At 39.0% G+C, this 23,122-nt stretch overlaps 1 protein-coding gene across 3 annotated transcripts in view; it reads left to right on the plus strand.

The window, feature by feature from the left end:
- Nucleotides 1-22,847, plus strand: part of prdm10 (PR domain containing 10) — a 28,685-nt gene extending 5,838 nt beyond the window's left edge. For 2 of the 3 annotated variants that reach the window (XM_079825701.1, XM_079825702.1), the window contains exons 3-23: nucleotides 729-890; nucleotides 4,237-4,296; nucleotides 4,432-4,536; nucleotides 5,391-5,571; nucleotides 6,042-6,283; nucleotides 6,366-6,566; nucleotides 6,888-6,960; nucleotides 9,256-9,373; nucleotides 9,461-9,578; nucleotides 10,552-10,833; nucleotides 12,578-12,922; nucleotides 14,295-14,471; nucleotides 14,688-14,867; nucleotides 15,000-15,110; nucleotides 15,517-15,717; nucleotides 15,794-15,937; nucleotides 16,211-16,381; nucleotides 18,468-18,605; nucleotides 21,006-21,174; nucleotides 21,276-21,376; nucleotides 21,481-22,847. In XM_079825701.1, coding sequence (XP_079681827.1) covers nucleotides 729-890; nucleotides 4,237-4,296; nucleotides 4,432-4,536; nucleotides 5,391-5,571; nucleotides 6,042-6,283; nucleotides 6,366-6,566; nucleotides 6,888-6,960; nucleotides 9,256-9,373; nucleotides 9,461-9,578; nucleotides 10,552-10,833; nucleotides 12,578-12,922; nucleotides 14,295-14,471; nucleotides 14,688-14,867; nucleotides 15,000-15,110; nucleotides 15,517-15,717; nucleotides 15,794-15,937; nucleotides 16,211-16,381; nucleotides 18,468-18,605; nucleotides 21,006-21,174; nucleotides 21,276-21,376; nucleotides 21,481-21,672 — 3,471 coding nt within the window. In that variant the 3' untranslated portion in view covers nucleotides 21,673-22,847. The remainder of the gene's footprint in view (nucleotides 1-728; nucleotides 891-4,236; nucleotides 4,297-4,431; nucleotides 4,537-5,390; nucleotides 5,572-6,041; nucleotides 6,284-6,365; nucleotides 6,567-6,887; nucleotides 6,961-9,255; nucleotides 9,374-9,460; nucleotides 9,579-10,551; nucleotides 10,834-12,577; nucleotides 12,923-14,294; nucleotides 14,472-14,687; nucleotides 14,868-14,999; nucleotides 15,111-15,516; nucleotides 15,718-15,793; nucleotides 15,938-16,210; nucleotides 16,382-18,467; nucleotides 18,606-21,005; nucleotides 21,175-21,275; nucleotides 21,377-21,480) is intronic. The other variant, XM_079825703.1, reaches the window with a different exon arrangement.
- Nucleotides 22,848-23,122: the final 275 nt, after the last annotated feature.

Genomic DNA, 23,122 nt, shown 5'->3' on the forward strand with positions numbered 1-23,122 from the left:
AATTTAAATAAAGTCCCTCGACCTTGCATACGGACGTACCTTTTGAGGTAATCATTCCTTGTGTCAAACAGCCTGTTTTATTAAGTTAGTTAATATAAATGCACCAGCACACAGATCTGATTATCAGATTATCCTTCCGCGTGCCTTCGGCTGCCCTACGGTCGTGTGCACTTAACTGACATGTGCACATGGTGGCCATTGTAAGTCCACAAGACCGCAAGTGCAAATGAAGTGTGCCATCTGGGACAGGGCCTATTATCTGTTCTAAAATTGGCTCAAAATATCAAACATGTCTGGACAGTATCATAGTCTGAGGCTAAAAAATGGGTTTGTGCCCATAATAAAGTATGAAATCTGGCAACTCTGACTGCCTAAAATCTGCAGACTCTCATTGGCTTCCGGAAACTAGCGTCAGCTCTTTCAGACTAGAGCAAAAGTTGTGTGGCGTATTCCAGCCTTGAAACCTTACATTATAATGAATCATGTTCTCATGCAAGAGTCTCATTAGCATAATGCAAATAAATGCAGTAAAAATAATTCCTTAATTGTTATAAATATAATCACAGGTGAGATAAATCTTAATGGTCCTTAAAAAAGGGTTCAGTTTCCTAATGTCAAATTTTTTTTTTCCAATAATTTTTTTTTTGGGGGGTGAAATCCCACTTTGACATGTTTTCATGAGGTTCACCTGTTTTTGGTATTGAAGCATGTGGGTTTCGGGTGTGCAGGTGCATTTCGAGGCCGGCGCGGTGGCCCAGATCGTGTACAGCGGAGAGCAGTCAGACCGCGGTCAGCAGCAGGTTGTATATGCTGCAGACGGAAGCTCCTACACATCTGTTGAGTCCGCCGAACACACACTGGTGTACATACACCCTGCCGATGGATCACAGGTGAGCTCATCTACCAGTGAAGATGTATGGATTTGATCCTTGGCGCTGCCAGTGAAGAAGGTTAGAGTTCATGATTAAAAGTGCAGTAAGCAATATCTGAGAAACACTGTTGATATTTGAAATCAACCCAAACAAACACATTCATTGCTTCACCCTCAAAATGAACAAACATGCAATGCATGAGTGGATGTCTCTTTGTCATATTGAAGCATTATTTTGCTTCGCTTCAACTAACACTCAGAACTGTCCTGTGGCCTGTACCATGATGGTAGTTTAACAAACTCAGGATTACAGGATAAGTTTCGAGTTGACAAAACCAAACCAATCTATTCAGGCTTTGTTGGTCCCATGATGCTGATCATCAGCTTTCTCTGTCAACTCAGGCTTTGATCCTGAGTTTAGGATTTTAGCTGTGACATCAATAGTGAACAGCCAATCACAGGCTGTGGATCAGTGAAACTGTGATTCACTTCTCACGAGAGAAGCAGTGAGATTCATTTCTCTCTTCTGCAGAATATTACAAGATTGAAAATATTAAGAATTTAAACAATTTTACACAGGAAGAAGAAAAGAGCTGACTATGAAAGTGGACAACTTTAAGAAAAATCTTACTTAGTCAGTGCAAGTAAAAGTTATGAAGTTAGTTTAGTTAAAAAAGATAATTGTACATTTAAACTCACATGTAGTCATTTTTATAGCTTTATTTATTTATTTGATTTTAAAGCTTATTTGTATGACCTTTATATAGGCGATTTATATTAATTTTAACTATGTGCCTATTAATGATTGATTAACGAAAATGATAATGTGTAATTGATTAAGGGTATAATAATTACATAAATTATATCTAAGTCATTCAAAATTATTATTATTATAAATAAGCATTGTTAAAAGTCAGACATTTTAGTCTTTAAAAACCATTTGCTATGTAGTGACCTTTAATTTGGAGTAGAAACAGGGGGAGTGACTTCATTGCATCAGAGGTGTGTCACTTTGCTCACAGCTGATTGGTCTAATTTCAGTTTGAGATCTCTTATCCAGAACATAACCTGCCCTGGAGCAGGTTAGCCGTGGAGCGCAAGTTACTATGGAGATGAACACTGCTAGAAGCCAAACCACTTTAATGGTACCTAAAACCCAGTATTGGCACAAACTAAGCTTAAACATATCTGACTAGCCAGCTAAACCGGCTTCATGGTATAAGCCCCTGGTATTATAGCTACCATTACAACAACAGCATATCTTGGTTCTGTGAAACATAGCAAAATCAATGTTACTCACATATAGAGCAGAAACTACACAACCTAGGCATCCATTTCAGGTTTTCCCGCTTATGTCTCCAGCGCTGGAAAGCTTTACCGATACGAACGTGGGTCCTAAAGCTCTTGCCTGATCATAGTCCTTCTTCCAATTACATTCCTCTGACCTTTTCTCTTTTGTAATGTCTCTCAGCCATCTCTCTTTCTACAGTCTGTATTCAAATCTCACTCTTGCTCACTCTCTCCCCCCCCCCATCATGAGTGGACACGCCCCCTACTGCTGATTGGCTACAAGTGTGTTGCGCTGCTTGGTCCGTTCCGTTTTCAACAGTATTTTTCAGAAATCGCTTACTGCACCTTTAACATTGTGGATTGAATGGGGATTGATAGACAAAGCAGCATGTTGAGACAATTTTGATCATTTTGACCTTGTCACTCTTATTGCTATTATGTTACTGCAATATTTTTGTATATATATATATATAGATAGATAGATAGATAGATAGATAGATAGATAGATAGATAGATAGATAGATAGATAGATAGATAGATAGATAGATAGATAGATAGATAGATAGATAGATAGATAGATAGATAGATAGATAGATAGATAGATAGATAGATAGATAGATAGATAGATAGATAGATAGGGGCTTTCAATGTCAAAGGCAGTGGGCGTCCCGTCTAACACAACATACACAATGGCACCACCCCATAGTCTGCACTGTATGAATTACATATACACAGATTCTTCATAAAGCTATGAAAAATATTGTCTGGAGCAGTAAAAGATTTTCTTTTTCTTTTGTTGTTTGATTAACATTAACGACATAAACAGCAGCAGGTAGGCCTGTATAAGGCTACTGTCACTTTAAGGATCCAATATAATGATAATTTCGCCCAATTGTTTACTTTCACTTTAGACATAACTGACTGCGTTTACGTGAATACTCACCAAGACAGACATTTTGACACATAAGTGTGTGTAATAGACCATTCAAGCACAATAAGTCATGAAAGTAAACTCAATTTAGTTCTTGTGTGCTTTGGATGTGCACCACAGAGAGCTGTCTGCCAGTGCCGAATTCAGTTCTCTGTTGGTTTATTGTGCTGTTAAAGGGTTCGTTCACCCAAAAGTAAAACTTGTCATTAATTGCTCACCCTCATGTCGTTCCAAACCCGCAAGACCTTCGTTCATCTTCGGAACACAAATTAAGATATTTTTGATGAAATCTTTGACCCCTCCATAGACAGCAATTTAATTAACACTCTCAAGGCCCCGGAAGGTAGTCAAAACATCATTAAAATAGTCCATGTGACTCCAGTGGTTCAACCTTAATTTTATAAAGCGGCAAGAATACTTTTTGTGCACAAAAAAATTGTGTCAGCGTCACATGCATACGTCATGGTGCTCACGTTTACAGCATCAGCCAATGGTAAGCCGGCGTCCTGGCGTAGCTCTGCGTAACTCGGAAGCACTGCACTGTATTTACTACATCAACAGTGTAATGAGAAATAGTTTAATAAAGTCATTTGTTTTGGTTGTTTGACGCTCTTAATTTGTGTTCCGAAGATGAACGAAGGTCTTACAGGTTTGGAACGACATGAGGGTGAGGAATTAATGATAGAATTTTCATTTTTGGTGAACTATCCCTTTAATAACTCCAATCAAGCACATCCCACTATTCTTCTCATCTTTGCTTCTCTAATGTGTTTAACCAGTCCTGCGCTGCACGGATATATTTCCATACAGATAAACTATATCGACATCATCATAATGCCCAGCCCTACGTCTGCGCCTCCCCTGACATGCAGTTTGAAAACCCCTGGCATATAGGAAGTGAGAAGCGATTGCTGTGCTATTTTTTTAATGCATTAAACAGCAAATATAAATTAAAGAAATTAAAATGTTATTGGAAATACACCCCTTAAAAAGTTCGGATCACATTGTTTGGTCAATTTTGCGATAACAACTCACAGACTACATTATCCTTACATATGCACTCCTATTGATAAATAATCACAACCATATTCTGTTCAGCATGTTTCACACAGTAGGTTTATTGCTCTTTTTCGGTTTTGTTCAGACGGTGTTTACAGATCAACCCCAAGTGGCTTACATTCAGCAAGATGGCACAACACAACAGGTACTGTGGCATTCTATAGCATTAACATGGATTTTGATTTTACATTTACCATGTAACTAATACCATCAGGTTGCTAATGTAATATTTTAGCAATTGGCCTTTGATGTTGACCACTAACATGATCTGTTGCCCCAGGTGACTGTGTTGCTACCCAGTGGTCAGAACATGAACACTGCCAATCTGCACGTGTTGAGTAACGTAGCTGATGGCCCACAGGCAATCCTGGAACCTGTGACACAGGTGACACTGCACTGCTAAACATATCCCATAATTCAGTTGTTCACCTGAAAGTTTTCTTAAAATTGTTCTGCCACAGGCATAAGAAACAACAGTGTATAGCCGCGTTTCCACCGAAATTACCCGGAACAATTTGTACCGGGAACTTTTTTTCCCCCAGACCTGCTGCTGTCTGCGTTTCCACTGCAATCTAAAGTACCGAGAAGATTAGGCAAATTGCTCGTCCCAGTCACAGACGGACAGTAATCATTTCTGTGCAATACTGTCTGCAACAATAACAAGTATGGAGGAGATGCAAGCAGCGCTGCTTTTGCTAGTTACGTATTGATTTACTAAAGAGGTAATTAACAAAACGGCGGAAAAGAGACAAGCACTGATACTAAAGTGTATTCTGAAAGCTCGTAAAGCTAGATTTAAAATAAGACAACATATGTTATTATCAGCTATTACAGACATTGACCGTGAGATGGCTGAGACAACGCGCGCCATCGGACAGAAAGAGCAAGACTGATATTTGCTGAATGCAGAACGAACCTCACAAAAGACTTTTAAAATTGCCGGTTGAAATAAAATGCTGCGAGAGCTCAACCAATCAGCATGTTCAGTGCATAAGTCCCACCCTCGAAAGTTCCCGAACTTTGAAAAAGTACTACCTCGGGAGCAGGGCCGTTCGGAGGGGGAAATATTTACCCGGAACTTCATTTAGACCTTGGTTCCTGCTGTCGAAACACACCGAGTACCACCCCAAAGTTCCTAGTTCCTGCAGTGGAAACGCGGCTTATGATATAAAGCATCTTTTGTGTTAGTGAAGCAATGTTAACCTCTTGTTGAACAGACACTGATTATTTTCCTAACAGAGCCAACTTGCTGTGACTAATGCGGATCTTCCCAACATGGCGGAGACCTCGTCGAGTCCCTTGGGGGCCACAGATTCCACTGTAGACTCCGAGGACGAGGAAGAAGACAATGATAGCGATGATTCTGAAATGGATGACTGGGAACCCAGGACGCCCCAGCCATTCACTCCCCAGAACCTCTGTGAGTAGATGTTCAATACTTAAAGGGATAGTTCACCCAAAAATGAAAATCATCCTCACGTCATTCCAAACCCACAAGACTTTCGTTCATCTTTGGAACACAAATGAGGATATTTTAAATTAAATTTAAATTCAATTTAAATTAAATTCAATTTATTTCTGTCCCTCCATTGAAAGTCTATTCACCCAAAACTCTGATGCTTCAAAACGTTCATAAAGAGATAAATAAAATAAATCCTTATGAATTGAGCGGTTTAATCGGAGTCACAATCTGAAGAGACACAATCACTTTATTTCATGAAGCGATTTAAATGGGTTTGGAACGACATAAAAGAGTGAGTAATTGATGACAGAATTATCCGTTTTTTTTTATTCTCTTGATTCTCAAAATGTAAGTTAACTCCCCATGTTCATACATAATACACTTTTGAATATGAAGTTGTGAACATGTATTTTTATTTTTATGTGTAGGGTGTGAAGACTGTAATAATGCTAATTCTGGAGCATGTATAAAACACGGTCCTCTGCACCCTATCTTGAACCGGCCTGTGATGTCTAAAGCTCGGGCCAGTCTTCCTCTCATCCTGTATATCGACCGCTTCCTGGGCGGAGTCTTTACCAAGCGACGTATCCCCAAACGCACACAGTTTGGTCCTATAGAGGGGCCGCTGGTGCGACAGAGCGAACTGCAGGACACGCACATCCACCTGAAAGTACAAGTAAACCCTTGTCTTTTTTCATAAGTATTTTTCTAGTATGGTGATCAAAAGTCTCACGTGTAATCCTGCTGTGTAGTTATACATGCTAGACCCAGAGAAAGAGGGCGAAAGGGCAGAGGACCTCTGGTTTGACCTGTCCGATGAGGAGCGATGTAACTGGATGATGTTTGTCCGGCCGGCCCAGAACCACCTTGAGCAGAACCTGGTGGCTTATCAGTACGGCTCGGACATATTTTACACCACCATTAAGAACATTCAGCCAAAACAGGAGCTTAAGGTCAGCAGAAAGGAAGAATTTTCTCATCTTTAGAAAACAAAAGGATAAAAATGATTTTTATTATAATTTTGTCTTACATTAATTATAATTATTATTTTATTTTTTGTCTTCAGCATTTCAAACAATATTCAATATGACTTGAAAGCATGAATTACCCCCTTCCCTTATATTTATATATATAATATATACACACACACACACACATATACTTTTTTTTTTTTCATTGATGCATTTATTTTTAGGTTGTTTTTCCACAGTAAACAGTTATTTTCTTACCTGGTCAGATGATGTGTGATTTTCACGTGAGATCTTATACTCCAGGTGTGGTACGCTGCATCATATGCTGAGTTTGTCAACCAAAAGGTTCATGATGTCACAGATGAAGAGAGAAAAGGTAAATTATTGATTATCCTCTCTTTGATTCATTCACACAGCCACAGACATGAAAAGTTATACATTTGGATATAATGGATAACTTTCTCACAGTTCCATTCATATTGCACTTTTGGTACGGTACTCTCAAACTATAAATATCTTTTATTAAAGAATTTTTTTTTTTACATTGTGTGCCAAAAAGTTTAAAATATAAATGTTTACAAAAAAACGTTCAGTTTGAAAGCAGCACGACAAGTTAAAATCACTCATTTGTAGATAGTAAACAAATACAAAAGAATAAAAGCACAAAATAAGTGTTAACAGGTCAGAGTTAGAATATTCTTTAAAAACACGCACACATTCAGTCTTCTAGAAACATGTTATTAATGTTTCTTTTTACTGTAAATGTAAAGCAATTGCTTAAAGCTTCTGATAAAATCGATGAAGCTGATTACACACAGGTCGAAACGCAGAACCATAAATTAATCTAGTGATCCAAAAACTTTTATAATATATTTATTTATTCATTTAACCGCAATAGCAGTCATGAAATGACAGCAAATTTTAAAAGAGGATCCCACTAAATGCTTATAAACTCCCGACTATTCATCGACATTGCTAAACAAATGTCTTCTATGCTTTGTTAGGACCCAGACACTTTAACTCTAGAGACACTGTTTTATTGCCAAAACAGATGCTCCAAATGCGTAGATTGAATTGATATTAACTGTGGTACAAGTGCATACTGCATCGTTCATGGCAAAAAGTACAGTTCAATATATGCTGTAATGGGGGGCCCAGCAGAAGCCCATTCTTTCCTGTATGATTTTAGTATTTAAATAGCCTCTTTGCGCAGTAATTGATTAAGAAGCATGCTATAATGAATACCCTCAGACTGTGCCAAGTGCGTGTGTGTTCCCTTAAGACATTTGAGGATTATTCAGAAACGTGGCACTTCAAAGTTGTAACTCGTTACACACATCAGATAGATGGCAAGAGATGGCGCAGACAAAATCAGGATCCCAAAAGAAGAAAGAAAAACATGAAAAAGAGGAGAGAGTAAGACGGGGAGACAGCTAGTCAGCCATTTTATCAAAATAAAGGTAATTTATGTTTCCTGTTTTGTGCTGTGATTCTGAAGCTAGCCCATATGAAGCTGTTATAATTAACATAAAATAGAAATTTTATCAGTTACTCACCCCAATGTTTATTCGCTGAAAGTTGTAACATTTATTTCCAAGAATGTATATTTTTTCCATGCAATCGAGCAATAGTAATGGAGCTTCAAAAAGATGTCAATATAAGGAGGGATATTTAATATATTCAAGCTTTCCAAAAACTTGAAAAAGCTTTCTTTGATGAATCGATTATAAAACTTTGCTTTTATCATAGAAATCTCCTGTAATTGTCCCTGTTGAGTTTATAGGCGTTGAAATGATGTCCGATTTGTGAGTGAATCGTTTGTTGAGTCGGTTCATTTCAATGAATTGGAGAAACTGATTGATTCATACACAAATAGAACTGATTTGGTTCTAGAGTTCCATTCACTGATTCAGTGATTCTGTCACTGTTTTGGCTCATTTCTAAAAAAAAATTCTGGAGATGCTGGTGTGTGAAGCTTATTTTTTACTCTGTGAATAGTGTTGCAAGTGAAGAGAGTCTTCAGTAAGATTAATCTAATAAAGAACTACCTCAGATCAACAATGTCTCCAGTGCAGTGCAAACTCTCTTTTGGCATTAAAAAACTACAGTTAGGATTTACTAAAGACACGCATAGAAAAAATTTGCGCTTAAAAGGCGTGGACACAGTTATTTTTGCGGCTGACCTTATTGCATATGCATTTGTAGGAGTTTCCCTTTCAGACGCAGTATTTATGGGAGGAGAGTATTTGAATGAATCACGCAAGGTGATTTACAAAGTTTTGCGCTCATCAGTTTACTGGTGTTTGCAGCATTATTTACCACCCAAAAAAAGCATGTCTTAAACCAGATGCTAACTGGTAGATTGCATTGGTCATTATGGAAATGATCCGGCTGCGCGTGTGTGTCGTCAGTAGATCATGTGCAGAACTTTCCACACCCATCTGCGCTTTTTTGGAATTGCGCTCTCACGCTAATTTGCCCTGTTAAGTTAATCTGGCCCTAAATGGTTTCAGAAACCCTAGCAGTGCCCCTGCCCCTAGAATTTGCATATGAACAATGATATTATCCTGGTAATATTTCCAACATATGTTGTGCTAATGGTAATATTTTCAGAAAATTTCTGTTGTGGTTCCTAGTTCAACTCTAAAACCCCCTGTTCTTTCTGGGTCAGTTTTACGTGAACAGGAGAAGAACTGGCCGTGTTATGAGTGTAACAGACGGTTCATGAGCTCCGAGCAGCTTCAGCAGCACTTAAACATGCACGATGACAAGCTGAACCTCATCCAAAGGTTTGAATACACATAAATGACACACATTCTCCCGTATTCCTGACACTGAGTTTATTACAGAGTCTGACTAATATTCTGTTCTTCCAGGCCAAAGGGCCGTGGCCGAGGGCGGGGCAGGAAACGATTCGGTGTCGCAAGACGACCAGGACGGCGTACGAAATTCATCTGCCCACAGACTCCTGTTGAGAGTGCTGACAAGACACAGGTACCGTAGACCTGTAATGTTCACCCAAATATCATGTTGTTTTAAACCTATAGAGGCCCGTTCACACCAAGGATGATAACTATGGTGATAAAGATATAGTTATAAAAATGAGTTCTAAATATAAAAGAATATCAGAGTCCACTCCACAACTATAAAGATAACGGCACAGAGGAATGATGTCATTGGAATCACTTTCAGAATGATTGTTTCCAGCTGATAAATGATAAAAAATATCCAATCAGAATTAATCATGCTTTAAAGAGCTTGAGCATTTAAAGCGGCAGAAGACAAAACTTAGAATAAACAGAATGACATCACTGGTGTGGATGCTATAGTTAATAATAATTATTTGCTGAAAGTTGAAACATTTATTTCCAAGAATGTATTTTTTTCCATGCTATCGAGCAGTAGTAATGGAGCTGCAGAGATGGAAAAGCACCAAATGTCAATATAACTAGTCCAGTTATGTAGGTATATATAATATATTCAAGCTTTCCAAAACCTTGAAACAGCTTTCTCGATCATAAAATGTTGCTTTAATCATAGAAATCTGCTTTATTATATACTATATAATTATTATTATATACTATATAATAATATAGTAATCGTTGTTGGTGTAAACGGGCCTTGAGACTTTCTATCATCTTCTAAACACATTTCTCAGGTTTCATCAAAAATATCTTGTTGCACAATTGAAAGTCCAGGTAACCAAAACTTTCACGCTCAAACTTCATAAAGTTCATCAAGACGTTGTAAACCCAAGTCTTCTGAAGAGACACAGTCCCTTTTATATGATGAACAGGTTTGATTTAGGCTTTTATTCCCATATAAACACATGGAGCTCATCAAATATAGTAAACGGCAGCTCAGCCGTATTTCCTCGAGGCAGATCAGGTTAGGTTTACGATCTCTTTTGTTTTAGTGGACTTTTAATGGATTCTGTGCTCAATTTCTTTCTCTGCTTCTGCTGTAGGAGCTGTTGGCATCTGTAGATAAACTACCATTTGAGGAAAGGACAGACGGAGCTCTTAATGGGCTGAAGGTGGTGGAGATGGCAGCCGAATCGATGGAGACTGAGACTGAGGAAGGGCTTGATACCCCAGAAACCCACACTGAGGCATTGCAAGTCGAGGGGGATTCTGTCACCCCACCTCCAGCCACAGAGGTCCCAGGGTCTGCCAAAGAGGACCTGTCTCAGAGTCCCGTAGACCCCCACCTCACACCTCAGGACATGAGGAGGGCGAGGAGGATTAGGGTAAGATACGCCCACCACGAGTGACCCACACCCTCATATCTCTGCAATGTAGTGTGTTAAGCAGGCTAAAGTTTATTTAACAGTAGCGTGTGTGTGGGTGTGTGTCTTTCTCTTTTGTTGCGTGCTGCACGTTAAGGTGGACTTGCAGGTAGGTCTAATGTGGGCCAGAGTGGAGTCAGAGGAAACTTCCTCGTTCAGTCAATACAGTGTTGTGATGTCACGCTACACTGACAGCCTATGACTCCCTACATCCCCATTACATCTGTCTGTATCAGTTCAGTCCTCGAGCTTCATCAACCAACAGAAATAAAGGGACAGTTTCACCAAAAATGAACATTCTGTCATCTATTATTGTCAAAAATATCGATATTCCGATATGTACCGATACTGAAATAATTGAAATGGTCCCACTACTGCTTTTCTACAGCATCGATACACAGAGACCAGCTGCGCGTTCTCGCTCTCTTCTCTTTGCTCCCACCAAAAGTGCATGCACCACTGCGCTCAGCCTCTCACATACAGCCTCCTCAAAGAGCTCACAAGTACCAAATTGACTCTTTTTTTTTTTTGTGGCTTATTGCGCTTAAATGATCAAATACATACAAAATTATGTCAAAATGCCTGTCTTGTAGAGTATTCAGGTAAATACTGTCAGTTTTGGAATGCAGTTGAGTTTGCAAACAAACACGTTGTGTAACATTATATTGGATCTGTGCTTAAGCTCTTAAAGTGACAGCAGCCTAATAAACCTGCTGCTGTCTGTCATGTTAACCAATAAGACGGAGAAAATCGCTCTGCTCTTGACTGAATAACTAATTGTAAGCATTAATCTGTATTTAATATTTACAATGAAAACGATCTAGTGTTATTTTACATTTGCTTCCTTTAATTTATTTTCTGAATATTACTGTTAGACCCACCTGAAAAGCTTAAATCTTAAAGCTGTGTTTATTGCATTTGTCTCTTTATTCTATTGTATTTATTTGTGCTAAAGTTTGCAGTTTGTTTATTTGTTCTTATTTTATTACTGATAGTTTACTTGTCTTTTTGTGTGAATATAGTTCGATTTCAATTAAAGCCTACCTGTTCTGTGTGTAAGCTATTGCAACAAAACTACCCAAATTATAAAAAAAAAAAATATATGTATATGGCAGTTTCCCCATGGTAATGGAAATGGTATGGAACATCAAATTTTTTTTAAATATCATATCGAAGTTTAAAATTCCAGCATTGTGACAACACTACTGTCATAATTTAATTGTCATCATGTCACCATGTTTGACCAAAAGGAGAAGTCCAGAATGTCTATTCTCAACCAATGTAAAATCTTTATGATTAAACATTTGGAAGCAGAGAAATTAAGACAGCCATGAAAATTGGTATTGTCATTTTAATGTTGTTCTGTAAATAGAGGTATTATAAGTTATTATTTAAAAAGAGCATTGTAAACATAAGGATGAGTAAATGATGACAGAATGAACATTTTTTGGTGAACTATTAGCTACAACTAATAGAAAAAGATTTAATCCTGTTTGTGTTCAGCATGCAAACACAACGGCTTGTTGTAGCCGCCATTTCCGTGACATACAGACTCAAGCAAGTGCATTATGTCATTGCTTGCAAACCATATGAATTCTGGTGTGATTGAAGTGCTTCCTCATCATTCTGCTCGGATGGTCCTCCTAGTTGTCTTCTCCTCTCAGAAGTCTTCATTCCTCCATGTTTTCTCTCTTCCCTTACCCAGAATGCCGCTCTCCAGCATCTATTCATCCGTAAGTCCTTTCGACCCTTTAAATGTCCCCAGTGCGGGAAAGCCTTCCGAGATAAAGACAAGCTGGACCAGCACATGCGGTACCACGGGCGGGACGGCTGCCGTCACATGTGCCATCAGTGCGGTAAGGGCTTTCTGACGAACGCTGCGCTTGAGGATCACCTGCAGCTGCACTCGGATCAGCGCACATACTCCTGCCTGTTCTGCGCCGAGTCCTATGACAGATTGGATCTGCTCAAAGTGCATGTGGGGGTTCACCTGGTCAACGGCTGCTTTGCTTGTCCTTCCTGCAAGAAAACATTCACAGACTTCATACAGGTGAGATGTGCTAGCAAATAGGACACATGTGGATACAATTTCTAACCGTCTTACCTGGCCCTATCTTTTGTCGTCTTTTTTTACCATTCCAAAAATCTCTTTTATTAAAACAATCCTATAAAATGGCACACTCAGAAATCTGTGTTTGTAATGTCACTAATTTATTGAAAACATGAGGCAATCTTTTTTATTAAACTTATCACAGGAATTCATTGAAAAGTTGAAACACTCACTTTGCTCTGCACCACGCACCGTTATGAATGTCCGTGCGGCCGTCTGTGTCTTACATTCTGTGAGTGAGATCTCACCCCTATGGGCGGGTTGATAACATGCGGAACAGCTCCATCTAGTGGCTGTAGTCTTTAGCCTCTGGCCAAAAAAATCCTCAGATGACGGAAAATGACGATATTTGCGTCATCTGAGGATTTTTTCCAGAAATAAAATGCTTAATTCTCTCGTCTCAGGGGAATATGAGGGGGGAAAGTACCATAATTTGAATATACTACCGGGTTTCTACTGATACAAAGCTTAATGCTAAATCGCTGAAGTTACCCTTTAATTAATATTACTCTGTACTTTTTTGAGTGAGTACAATGTAACTACATCACCTTAAAATAAAGTGTAAACGTTTATATTAATACTAAACTTTATCAATAAAAGAGTGTGTTAGCATATTAGTTTTTACTGTGGTATTGATGTTGGTACTTGAGAAATTTCACTGATATTGGCATCCACTATATTGTAAAATTTTAATAAGCAAGTACAGTGGTGGCCAAAACGCATCTGGGAGTCATCTTATTGGGCCTGGATTTATTTTCCAATTGGACAATGACCCAAAACATTCTTCTAACTATTGCCGAAACTACCTGCAGTGGAAGGAATCTGCTGGAACATTGAAAATTATGGACTGGCCCACCCAAAGTCCGGAGCTCAACCCAATCGAGCACATTTGTGGCGAGTTGGAAAATAAACTGTTGTAACTGAATAAACTGAATGTACTATTGTACATTCAAAGGAAAGCCTTTGGCTTCAGTTGCAGAAGGCATGGAATAACATTAGTGTTCTCACAGGAAATATATTGACACTATGCCAGAGAGATGTGCTGTTGTAATTGCTGCAAAAGGTGGACATACCAAATATTAAAGTTAAAAGTGGATAAAAACAGTATGACTCACTTCATCTGATATTTGATGGTCAGAGCAACCAATCTGCATGTTTCATGAACATTATGAAATGAAATCGTGTTTTGGAGGCAAAAAAGGTCAATATTTTCAAATCTTTAAGTGGTTTTTACCGGGGGAAAAGAAATCATTCAAAGTGATAAGGGTTACATGGCATTATTCTTGTAATTTGATTATGTGGCATTGGTCAGTCATATATCTGTGTTGTGCAGGTAAAGAAGCACGTGAGGAGTTTCCACTCAGAGAAGATCTTCCAGTGTACGGAGTGTGATAAAGCCTTCTGCAGGCCTGATAAACTACGACTCCACATGCTCCGACACTCTGACCGCAAGGACTTCCTGTGCTCCACCTGTGGAAAACAGTTTAAGGTGATTCACATATGCCCAGATGAATAACATACACACAAATAAATACTGTGCATTGTGATGTTAATGCATTTTTAATGTGTCTGAGCCCAAATACATTTGCTGCATTTACAGTTTAGACATGAAATCTACTAAGTGTCATGTGTGCATGTATGTATGTATATATATATATATTTTTTTTTATTAATTTTTTGTATGCATTTATATTTTGTTGGCCAGAGGAAGGATAAACTACGGGAACACATGCAGAGGATGCACAACCCGGAACGCGAGGCCAAAAAGGCGGACCGCATCCACCGCACCAAAGCTCTGAAACAGAAGGAGCCCACCACTGACTTTGAGAGCTTCATGTTTAAATGCAGACTCTGTATGATGGGCTTCAGGAGACGAGGAATGCTGGTATTGACCTTTGACTTCAGTTTGTCCATCACCTTTTTCTACTTTTCTTTTCCCATAATCAGTGTTTTTGAAATCATAGGCCACTTGTAGCTCATTTTCTCCCTTTAATGATGTAATTGCTCATGTCCTCAGGTGAATCATCTGTCTAAACGACATCCTGAGATGCGATTGGAGGAGGTTCCTGAGCTGACGCTGCCCATCATTAAACCCAACAGAGATTACTTCTGCCAGTACTGTGATAAGGTCTGGACTCATTCAGCCAATTCTGTCTTACCTCCTTCATGGGCTAGACCCCAGACATTTTAATGACCCTTCAGTCTTCACGTTGGATGCCATTACAGCTGACTCATAGAAAGACAATAGCAGTGTGTCCTTGAGCCAAGAGACTTGAGCCTCCTCTGAAAATAAAGTTGCCATTTGGCTCTTCCTGTGTAGTGCATTCGTGTCAACAGTTTATATCTCAATTTGATCTTGGGACATTTTTTGATGTATGTAATGAAAATATATATATACATTTTATATATAATCCCAGACACACACACACACACACACACACACACACACACACACACACACACACACACACACGTGTATATATATAATACTCTTTTCATTCATATCATGTTTACCTCATCCTTGACCTGTTTAGGTGTATAAAAGTGCCAGTAAGAGGAAGGCGCACATTTTGAAGAACCACCCTGGGGCAGAATTGCCTCCCAGCATCCGGAAGCTGCGTCCGGCCGGGCCGGGGGAGCCTGACCCCATGCTGAGCACACACACCCAGCTGACGGGCACTATCGCTACTGCACCTGTGTGCTGCCCGCACTGTGCCAAACAGTACAGCAGCAAGGTAGAGTCATTACTGAGATAGTATATGTGTATGAATCTGTATGGATTTATGTGTACTAATATATCTTAATTTTTAGACGAAGATGGTCCAGCACATCCGTAAGAAGCATCCAGAATATCAGTACAACAGCAACAGCATCCAGGCACCTCTGGCCACTACTGTTATCAGCAGCACTCCTGCCGTCATCACAACGGACGGCACCACTGCCGAGGCTGTGGTGGTGAGCAACATGTGCACACTCAGATACACTCCTCGAAACCACATCATCAAATCAAAATATACCCTGTTTACATTTTATAAAAATCTCACTGGGATCATTAGATCACATTATTCTAAAGAAAAGGGTTTCTTGCTGAATGCTGTTTCACTTAAAAATGCATTATATTACTGAAGTCATTAAAGGCGCATCAATAAAGTGTTACAGGTTAAATGGTAAACAAAGTGCCCTGTTATGTAACAACACGATATTCATCAGTTTCTGTCTTTCTGCTAGACGACCGACCTATTGACACAGGCCATGACGGAGCTGTCCCAGACCCTGACCACAGACTACCGCACAGCACAAGGGGATTTCCAGAGGATCCAGTACATCCCTGTGTCTCAGGCAGGAGGAGGCCTGTCACAGCCACAGCACATACAGCTGCAGGTGGTGCAGGTGGCCCCGGTACGGACACACTCATTCACACTTGCTTTTTGCTCTTTATTTCTATGGCTTATTTTACTCTTACTCTTACTCTTATTAAACTTATTTTATTTTACTGGCCATTTTTATTTTATTCATAAATCGCAACTATTGGTCATTAGGGGTGTAACGGTACACAAATCTGACGGTTCGGGCGTACCTCGGTTTTGAAGTCGCGGTTCGGTACGGGTTCGGTACAGCAGTTTTAAAAAATGGCTTTTTATTTATTTTTTATTAAACATTGGTTTACTGAAAAAATTGTCTGTCCTTAAATGAATTAAATTATAACTAAAATGCTGTTAACTATATAGGGAGCCCTTACTTGCACATTATTACTATATTAAAAGTTAACAACAGAGCCAAAACTATTAGCCTGTATTCAGCTGATATTCATGTTTAGATATAATTATCAACACTCAAATAACACATTGTGTGCAAACATGTAAACTTCACATAAGGGAGTTTTTGCATTAACACCTAAATCTAATTATAAAATTATGTTTTTTCTCCACTTCGTTGTTGAATTATAATCTTAGTGACTGTCATTTTCATGACAGATTTATCTAAACATAGCATTAAATAATCAAGACATCACTAACAGGTTAAGTAGAATTAATATATATATATATATATATATAGGCTAATATAGTGCATATATTTAGTGAAAGAGTTGATTTCTCTAGTGAATTAACAGCTGTGGACACTGAATGACTTCTGACTCTGAGGTAAATGATGCTGCGTGACTTTGTTTACAACCTGTTTGACGTCTTTCCGCGATTGAAACACTGATTGAGCGATTACACGACACATGATACGTTTCAGTAAGTGTTATCCTCAACATACCTTAAGATATTAATTCATGTTTATTCTTCTGGAAGAGATGACTACGTTCACTCGCGTGCGCGCCCCGAAACGGTTCGGTACGAATACGTGTACCGTTACACCCCTATTGGTCATCCTTTACATCTTTCTGTGGGTTTTGAAAACCAATGAAAAGTATTAAAAAGAGCTTGTAACTCCATTGGATCCCCAAACTCATGACTCCATCAGCCTCTATCGTGACAGATGTGCTGCATGCAGTTTGGACCATCTCTGCTTGTTTGAAAGGCAAGGGTAAATAAAGAATTGGCCTCACTCATATGTGGTAATAAATTCGATATAATTCGTATACGTGCATTTGCGTCTGCCATGTAAGCGGTCAAATTGGATATTCCCCAGTAAATGCGAGTCGTACATCATTGAAAAAGGGACGGAGGTGAATGACGTCAACTCAGGTGGACACAAACTGCGATCAGATGACACTAATGGCTCTCCTCTTTTTTTCTCCGCCTTACAAGAGCAATGTTTTGCTGACCTTTAAAGATAGTGTGGGTAGCAAAACATTGAATAATCGTTTCGTCTGCGTCCATTGCATAACGTGCCGTTTTACTTCCTTTTCCGGGTCAGAACGTCTTGGGCTGCTTAGCCTGTGTATAGTATAAATGCATAAGTCAGATATGTAAGCGGGTCGTCAAAAAAAATAAAGTCACCAAATCGGAATTGTGCATCAAGACCTGCAGTGTAAATGCGGCTTTAGTCCAGCATTTGTTGTTAAGTTCTAGCTAGTACAGTCTTAAATAGCCTTTGCAAAGCACATCATCTTCAATAACAGGAGATTTTTGCCAAATGACAGAAAAAAAACTTGAGCATCCACATACAATATACTTTATAACCTATATAAGCTGATGAAAACATAATGCAATGCATTTACTGCCTCAGATGTAGCCGTTCTAATGACGGACAAAACACATATGTCCAAAATAACGAAACCTCTTAACTCCATTTGAGCTTGATTTTTGTAGTATGTTAATAATATAATGACACATGCAAGTGTCTGACCATAGATATAGCCAAAGTATCAACTTTGACAATGCAGTGTTTAATTGATAAAAAAATAAAAATAAATTCCATTTCCTGAAAAGTAGCGTTCTTGGAGATACAAGGTTTCCGCCCATTCCAACATGATGATGATGATGATGGGTTTTGGAGTGATTTGATAAGTGAGCGTTCTGTCTTTCTGTCTCTGCAGGCGTCCTCTCCTCACTCTCAGCACTCTACAGTAGATGTGAGTCAGTTACATGACCCTCACAGTTACAGTCAGCACTCTATTCAGGTTCAGCACATACAGGTGGCTGAGCCCACGGGGACAGTGCAGGCCAATGCACAGGTGAGCAGCTTTTACAGTATATGTGTGCTGTTTAGGCCTGTTAATGGCTGTGATTTAATTAAAGGATAAGTTCTTCGATTTTTAACCAGCTTTGTATTGTTACAGTGTCGGTAGTATATGTAAATTAACAATTTGTAGTCTTTCTCTGTGTTTCCTTCATTCCCATTTATTTGTTTATGTAAAATTGTGCATAATTTGGAGGACTTTTGACAGCTCCAGGCCATGGCCAGTACTGGGTAGGAACTGATTACATGTAATCTGGATTACGTAATCAGATTCCAAAATGTTTTAATTACATTTGAAAATACTTGTAATAAGACTACAGTTTTTATTATTACATGATTAAATGTTATTCATTAAAATCACAAACTTCCTGCAGTTCCATCATGAACCCCAGTTTGGGAATCCCTGATGCAATGTAATATATTTTCTTTCTCTTTGTATTTTACATCAATATGGTACAATTATCCTATTTAATTTGATGTGATAAACAAGTTCGGTCAAAAGTCATTAAAAAGTAGTCAGACTATATGACCTTAAACGAGTAATCTAATGGATTACGTTACTAACTACAATTTTTGTCATGTAATTTGGAATCTGTTAAGGACTACACTGTCCTCAGCTATGTTTCTCATCGTGAGCAAAGTTGATCATAGAGACGATTGGTGGCAATGGTTCTACGATCTACTTAGGTTTACAATGCTTTTGGGAATCACAGCCCTATTTGTTAAACTACAGAATCCCATTTTTGTGCTAAAATAATTACAAAATTGCATAGTTTTTCTCTGATATATACTGTGATATTCAAAGTAGTGTAATGTCTGTTTTTAGTCCATAACAACAGATATGTTTTAGCCGCAGCAAAAAAATGGCTGCCCACTACTCTGTGTGTGTGTGTGTGCGTGTGTGTGTGTGCAATACTCACTGCTGTGTGTGCGCGCTTGGATGGGTGAAATGCAGAGCACAAATTCAGAGTATGGGACACCATACTAGGCTATACACTCACCTAAAGTATTATTAGGAACACCTGTTCAATTTCTCATTAACGCAATTATCTAATCAACCAATCACATGGCAGTTGCTTCAATGCATTTAGGGGTGTGGTCCTGGTCAAGACAATCTCCTGAACTCCAAACTGAATGTCAGAATGGGAAAGAAAGGTGATTTAAGCAATTCTGAGCGTGGCATGGTTGTTGGAGCCAGACGGGCCGGTCTGAGTATTTCACAATCTGCTCAGTTACTGGGATTTCACGCACAACCATTTCTAGGGTTTACAAAGAATGGTGTGAAAAGGGAAAAACATCCAGTAGGCAGTCCTGTGGGCCTAGTCCTAGAGGTCAGAGGAGAATGGGCCGACTGATTCAAGCTGATAGAAGAGCAACTTTGACTGAAATAACCACTCGTTACAACCGAGGTATGCAGCAAAACATTTGTGAAGCCACAACACACACAACCTTGAGGCGGATGGGCTACAACAGCAGAAGACCCCACCGGGTACCACTCATCTCCACTACAAATAGGAAAAAGAGGCTACAATTTGCACAAACTCACCAAAATTGGACAGTTGAAGACTGGAAAAATGTTGCCTGGTCTGATGAGTCTCGATTTCTGTTGAGACATTCAGATGGTAGAGTCAGAATTTGGCGTAAACAGAATGAGAACATGGATCCATCATCTTGTTACCACTGTGCAGGCTGGTGGTGGTGGTGTAATGGTGTGGGGGATGTTTTCTTGGCACACTTTAGGCCCCTTAGTGCCAATTGGGCATCGTTTAAATGCCACGGCCTACCTGAGCATTGTTTCTGACCATGTCCATCCCTTTATGACCACCATGTCCCCATCCTCTGATGGCTACTTCCAGCAGGATAATGCACCATCTCACAAAGCTCGAATCATTTCAAATTGGTTTCTTGAACATGACAATGAGTTCACTGTACAAAAATGGCCCCCACAGTCACCAGATCTCAACCCAATAGAGCATCTTTGGGATGTGGTGGAACGGGAGCTTCGTGCCCTGGATGTGCATCCCACAAATCTCCATCAACTGCAAGATGCTATCCTATCAATATGGGCCAACATTTCTAAAGAATGCTTTCAGCACCTTATCGAATCAATGCCACGTAGAATTAAGGCAGTTCTGAAGGCGAAAGGGGGTCAAACACAGTATTAGTATGGTGTTCCTAATAATCCTTTAGGTGAGTGTACGTCACATCACTTTTCATAATGTTGTACTATGATGAGAAATTGAATAATTTATGGTATTTGATGGTTCAACAAATTTCAAATATGTAAATAATCATAGTAGAAAAAAAATACTTGTAATAAATGTACTTTTGTGAAGTTTAGTGGCATCAGACTTACTGTCACTTCTCCTTTTGACACTTCCTACCATCCAATCAGGTGTCAGGTCAGCCTCTAAGTCCCTCCTCTCAGCAAGCTGCCCAGGAGCTTGGCACTGCCCAGCTGACCCCTGTGACCCTGGCTCAGACCCTACAGACGTCCACTAATCAGACGCAAGGTGCTGCACAGCATGCGTACCTTCCCAGCAACTGGAACTACAGGAGTTATCGTAAGTACCTTTAGCAAAAGCACCTGTTAGCAACCTGTAATGTTATGTTAACCTGTATGTATGAAGACAGCATTGTGTTTCCCTCCCTTTGCTCCTATAAGCATCTGAGATCCAGATGATGGCTCTTCCTCATACTCAGTACGTGATAGCAGAGGCCAGCACCCCCGTCACCACTGCCGTCAACAGCAGTCAGGTCAAAACGGTGAGTCTGATGTTTACTGGTCTGGAATAACTACCTGGCTTCCACTTTCAGATGGGGGTTTTCTAAAGTCCTGCAATTGTGGTTTTGTTTCTCATGCACTGCAGACACACTATGTCATCTCAGAAGGACAGGCGGAGCTGGATGGTAAGCAGGTGAGCGTCCCGTCCACCGTAGCACAGGTTCACCCCGATCCGCTGGAGCAGCCCGCCGTCAGTCAGCAGACCACCACGCAGTACATCATCACCACCACCACCAATGGGACGGGGGCCAGTGAAGTTCATATTACCAAACCCTGACACTGACTCGCACATGAAGAAACCTTTCCTGAAGGGGGAGCAAACAGATTTCTGATTTATTTTTATTTCCTTGAAGAGTATAAAATAAACTTAAATAGTGAAGACGTTTTTTATGAAATATTCAGAACACTGGAGTGGTTAACTGTGTTTCTAGAGACCCAAAAAGACCCAACCATGAGGGATTTCAGGAACTATCATGACTTTTACCCTGTGCCATCCTGCCTCTTTTATGATTTTGGCCTAATTTGATTGTTGTTCCTTTATTTATTTTTTTATTCAGTTAATTTTCTGATAGATCTTTCTTTTATACCTGATTGAGACCTTTAACAGATTGTTTTCTAATATAGTAATTTTGTGTTTCCCACAATAAAGGGGTCAAACGCTGTGGATTTTCACTTTTACTGGATTTTGTTTGAATATATTTGGAATTGGAGTAAAATTGGCGTAGCCACAAAGTCTGTAAATCACTGTTAAATCATTTCAAGATCACATTTTACCCCAAAACCAAAAAAAGATTTATAGTTTGCATAGATATAATAACGTCATGATGCAAAAAAACCTTCAGTTTCTTGATACAAAATATTATGTAATTTTTTGGCTTTTTGACAAATTTTTTGGCTTTGGGGTGAAACATGATCTCGTCATTTCTTTATGAGATTCAGACTAGTTTCCATCTCAATATTGCGTTATAATTCAGGTATTGATAGTTAAACATCCAAGATCAGATCACTCATGCCCACATCACCTGACTTCAGACATGTGATTAAAAGCAAAACCCAGATCAACTTTTACTTATAATATATTTGGTCCAATCTGAATCCTCATATTGTTTTGTGTATCATCCGTTCAAATGACTGGAGAACTTTAAGAGCTTGTGTATTTCATGTAACTTGTGTTTATGGACATGCTAGTATTTATTTGGGGTTTTGCACATCTGTCAGTGGAGCACTGCTGCATCTTTATAACCTGAAAAAGGGAAATATATCCAACATACACTATTTATACTGAGACAAACTTGTACAATGTAAAAATCAGTATCTGTACTGTGATTATAAGTATTGTTGTAATTATTGACGGTTTATGTAAATTAATGCGCCTCATTGTCTCTGAGTTGGTGTCTCCTGTTGTCCCCTAGTGATGGGAAATAAATGTGCTTTTATACACTTGATGTCTTCCCTGTGTGTCAGTCTTCGAATCCCTCATCTTGGCTTTATTTTGTATGACTGCGTTTTTAATTTAAGAAATATTCTGAAATAAATCCCATAGAAAAATCTATCGACAGCATAATTTCAAGTATAATCTAGTGTTTTGACTCCATAATCAAGCTTGACGCTGTCAATGGCAACAACAAAAAAAGCATGACTATTTGTGCAACTATACGGATATTTTTATTTTATTTACTAAATTATGCTTTAATAAAATTGTAATAATCACTTTTTTAAAAAACTTA

Source organism: Gobio gobio (assembly GCF_949357685.1).
Source record: "Gobio gobio genome assembly, chromosome: 9".
NCBI lineage: Eukaryota > Metazoa > Chordata > Actinopteri > Cypriniformes > Gobionidae > Gobio > Gobio gobio.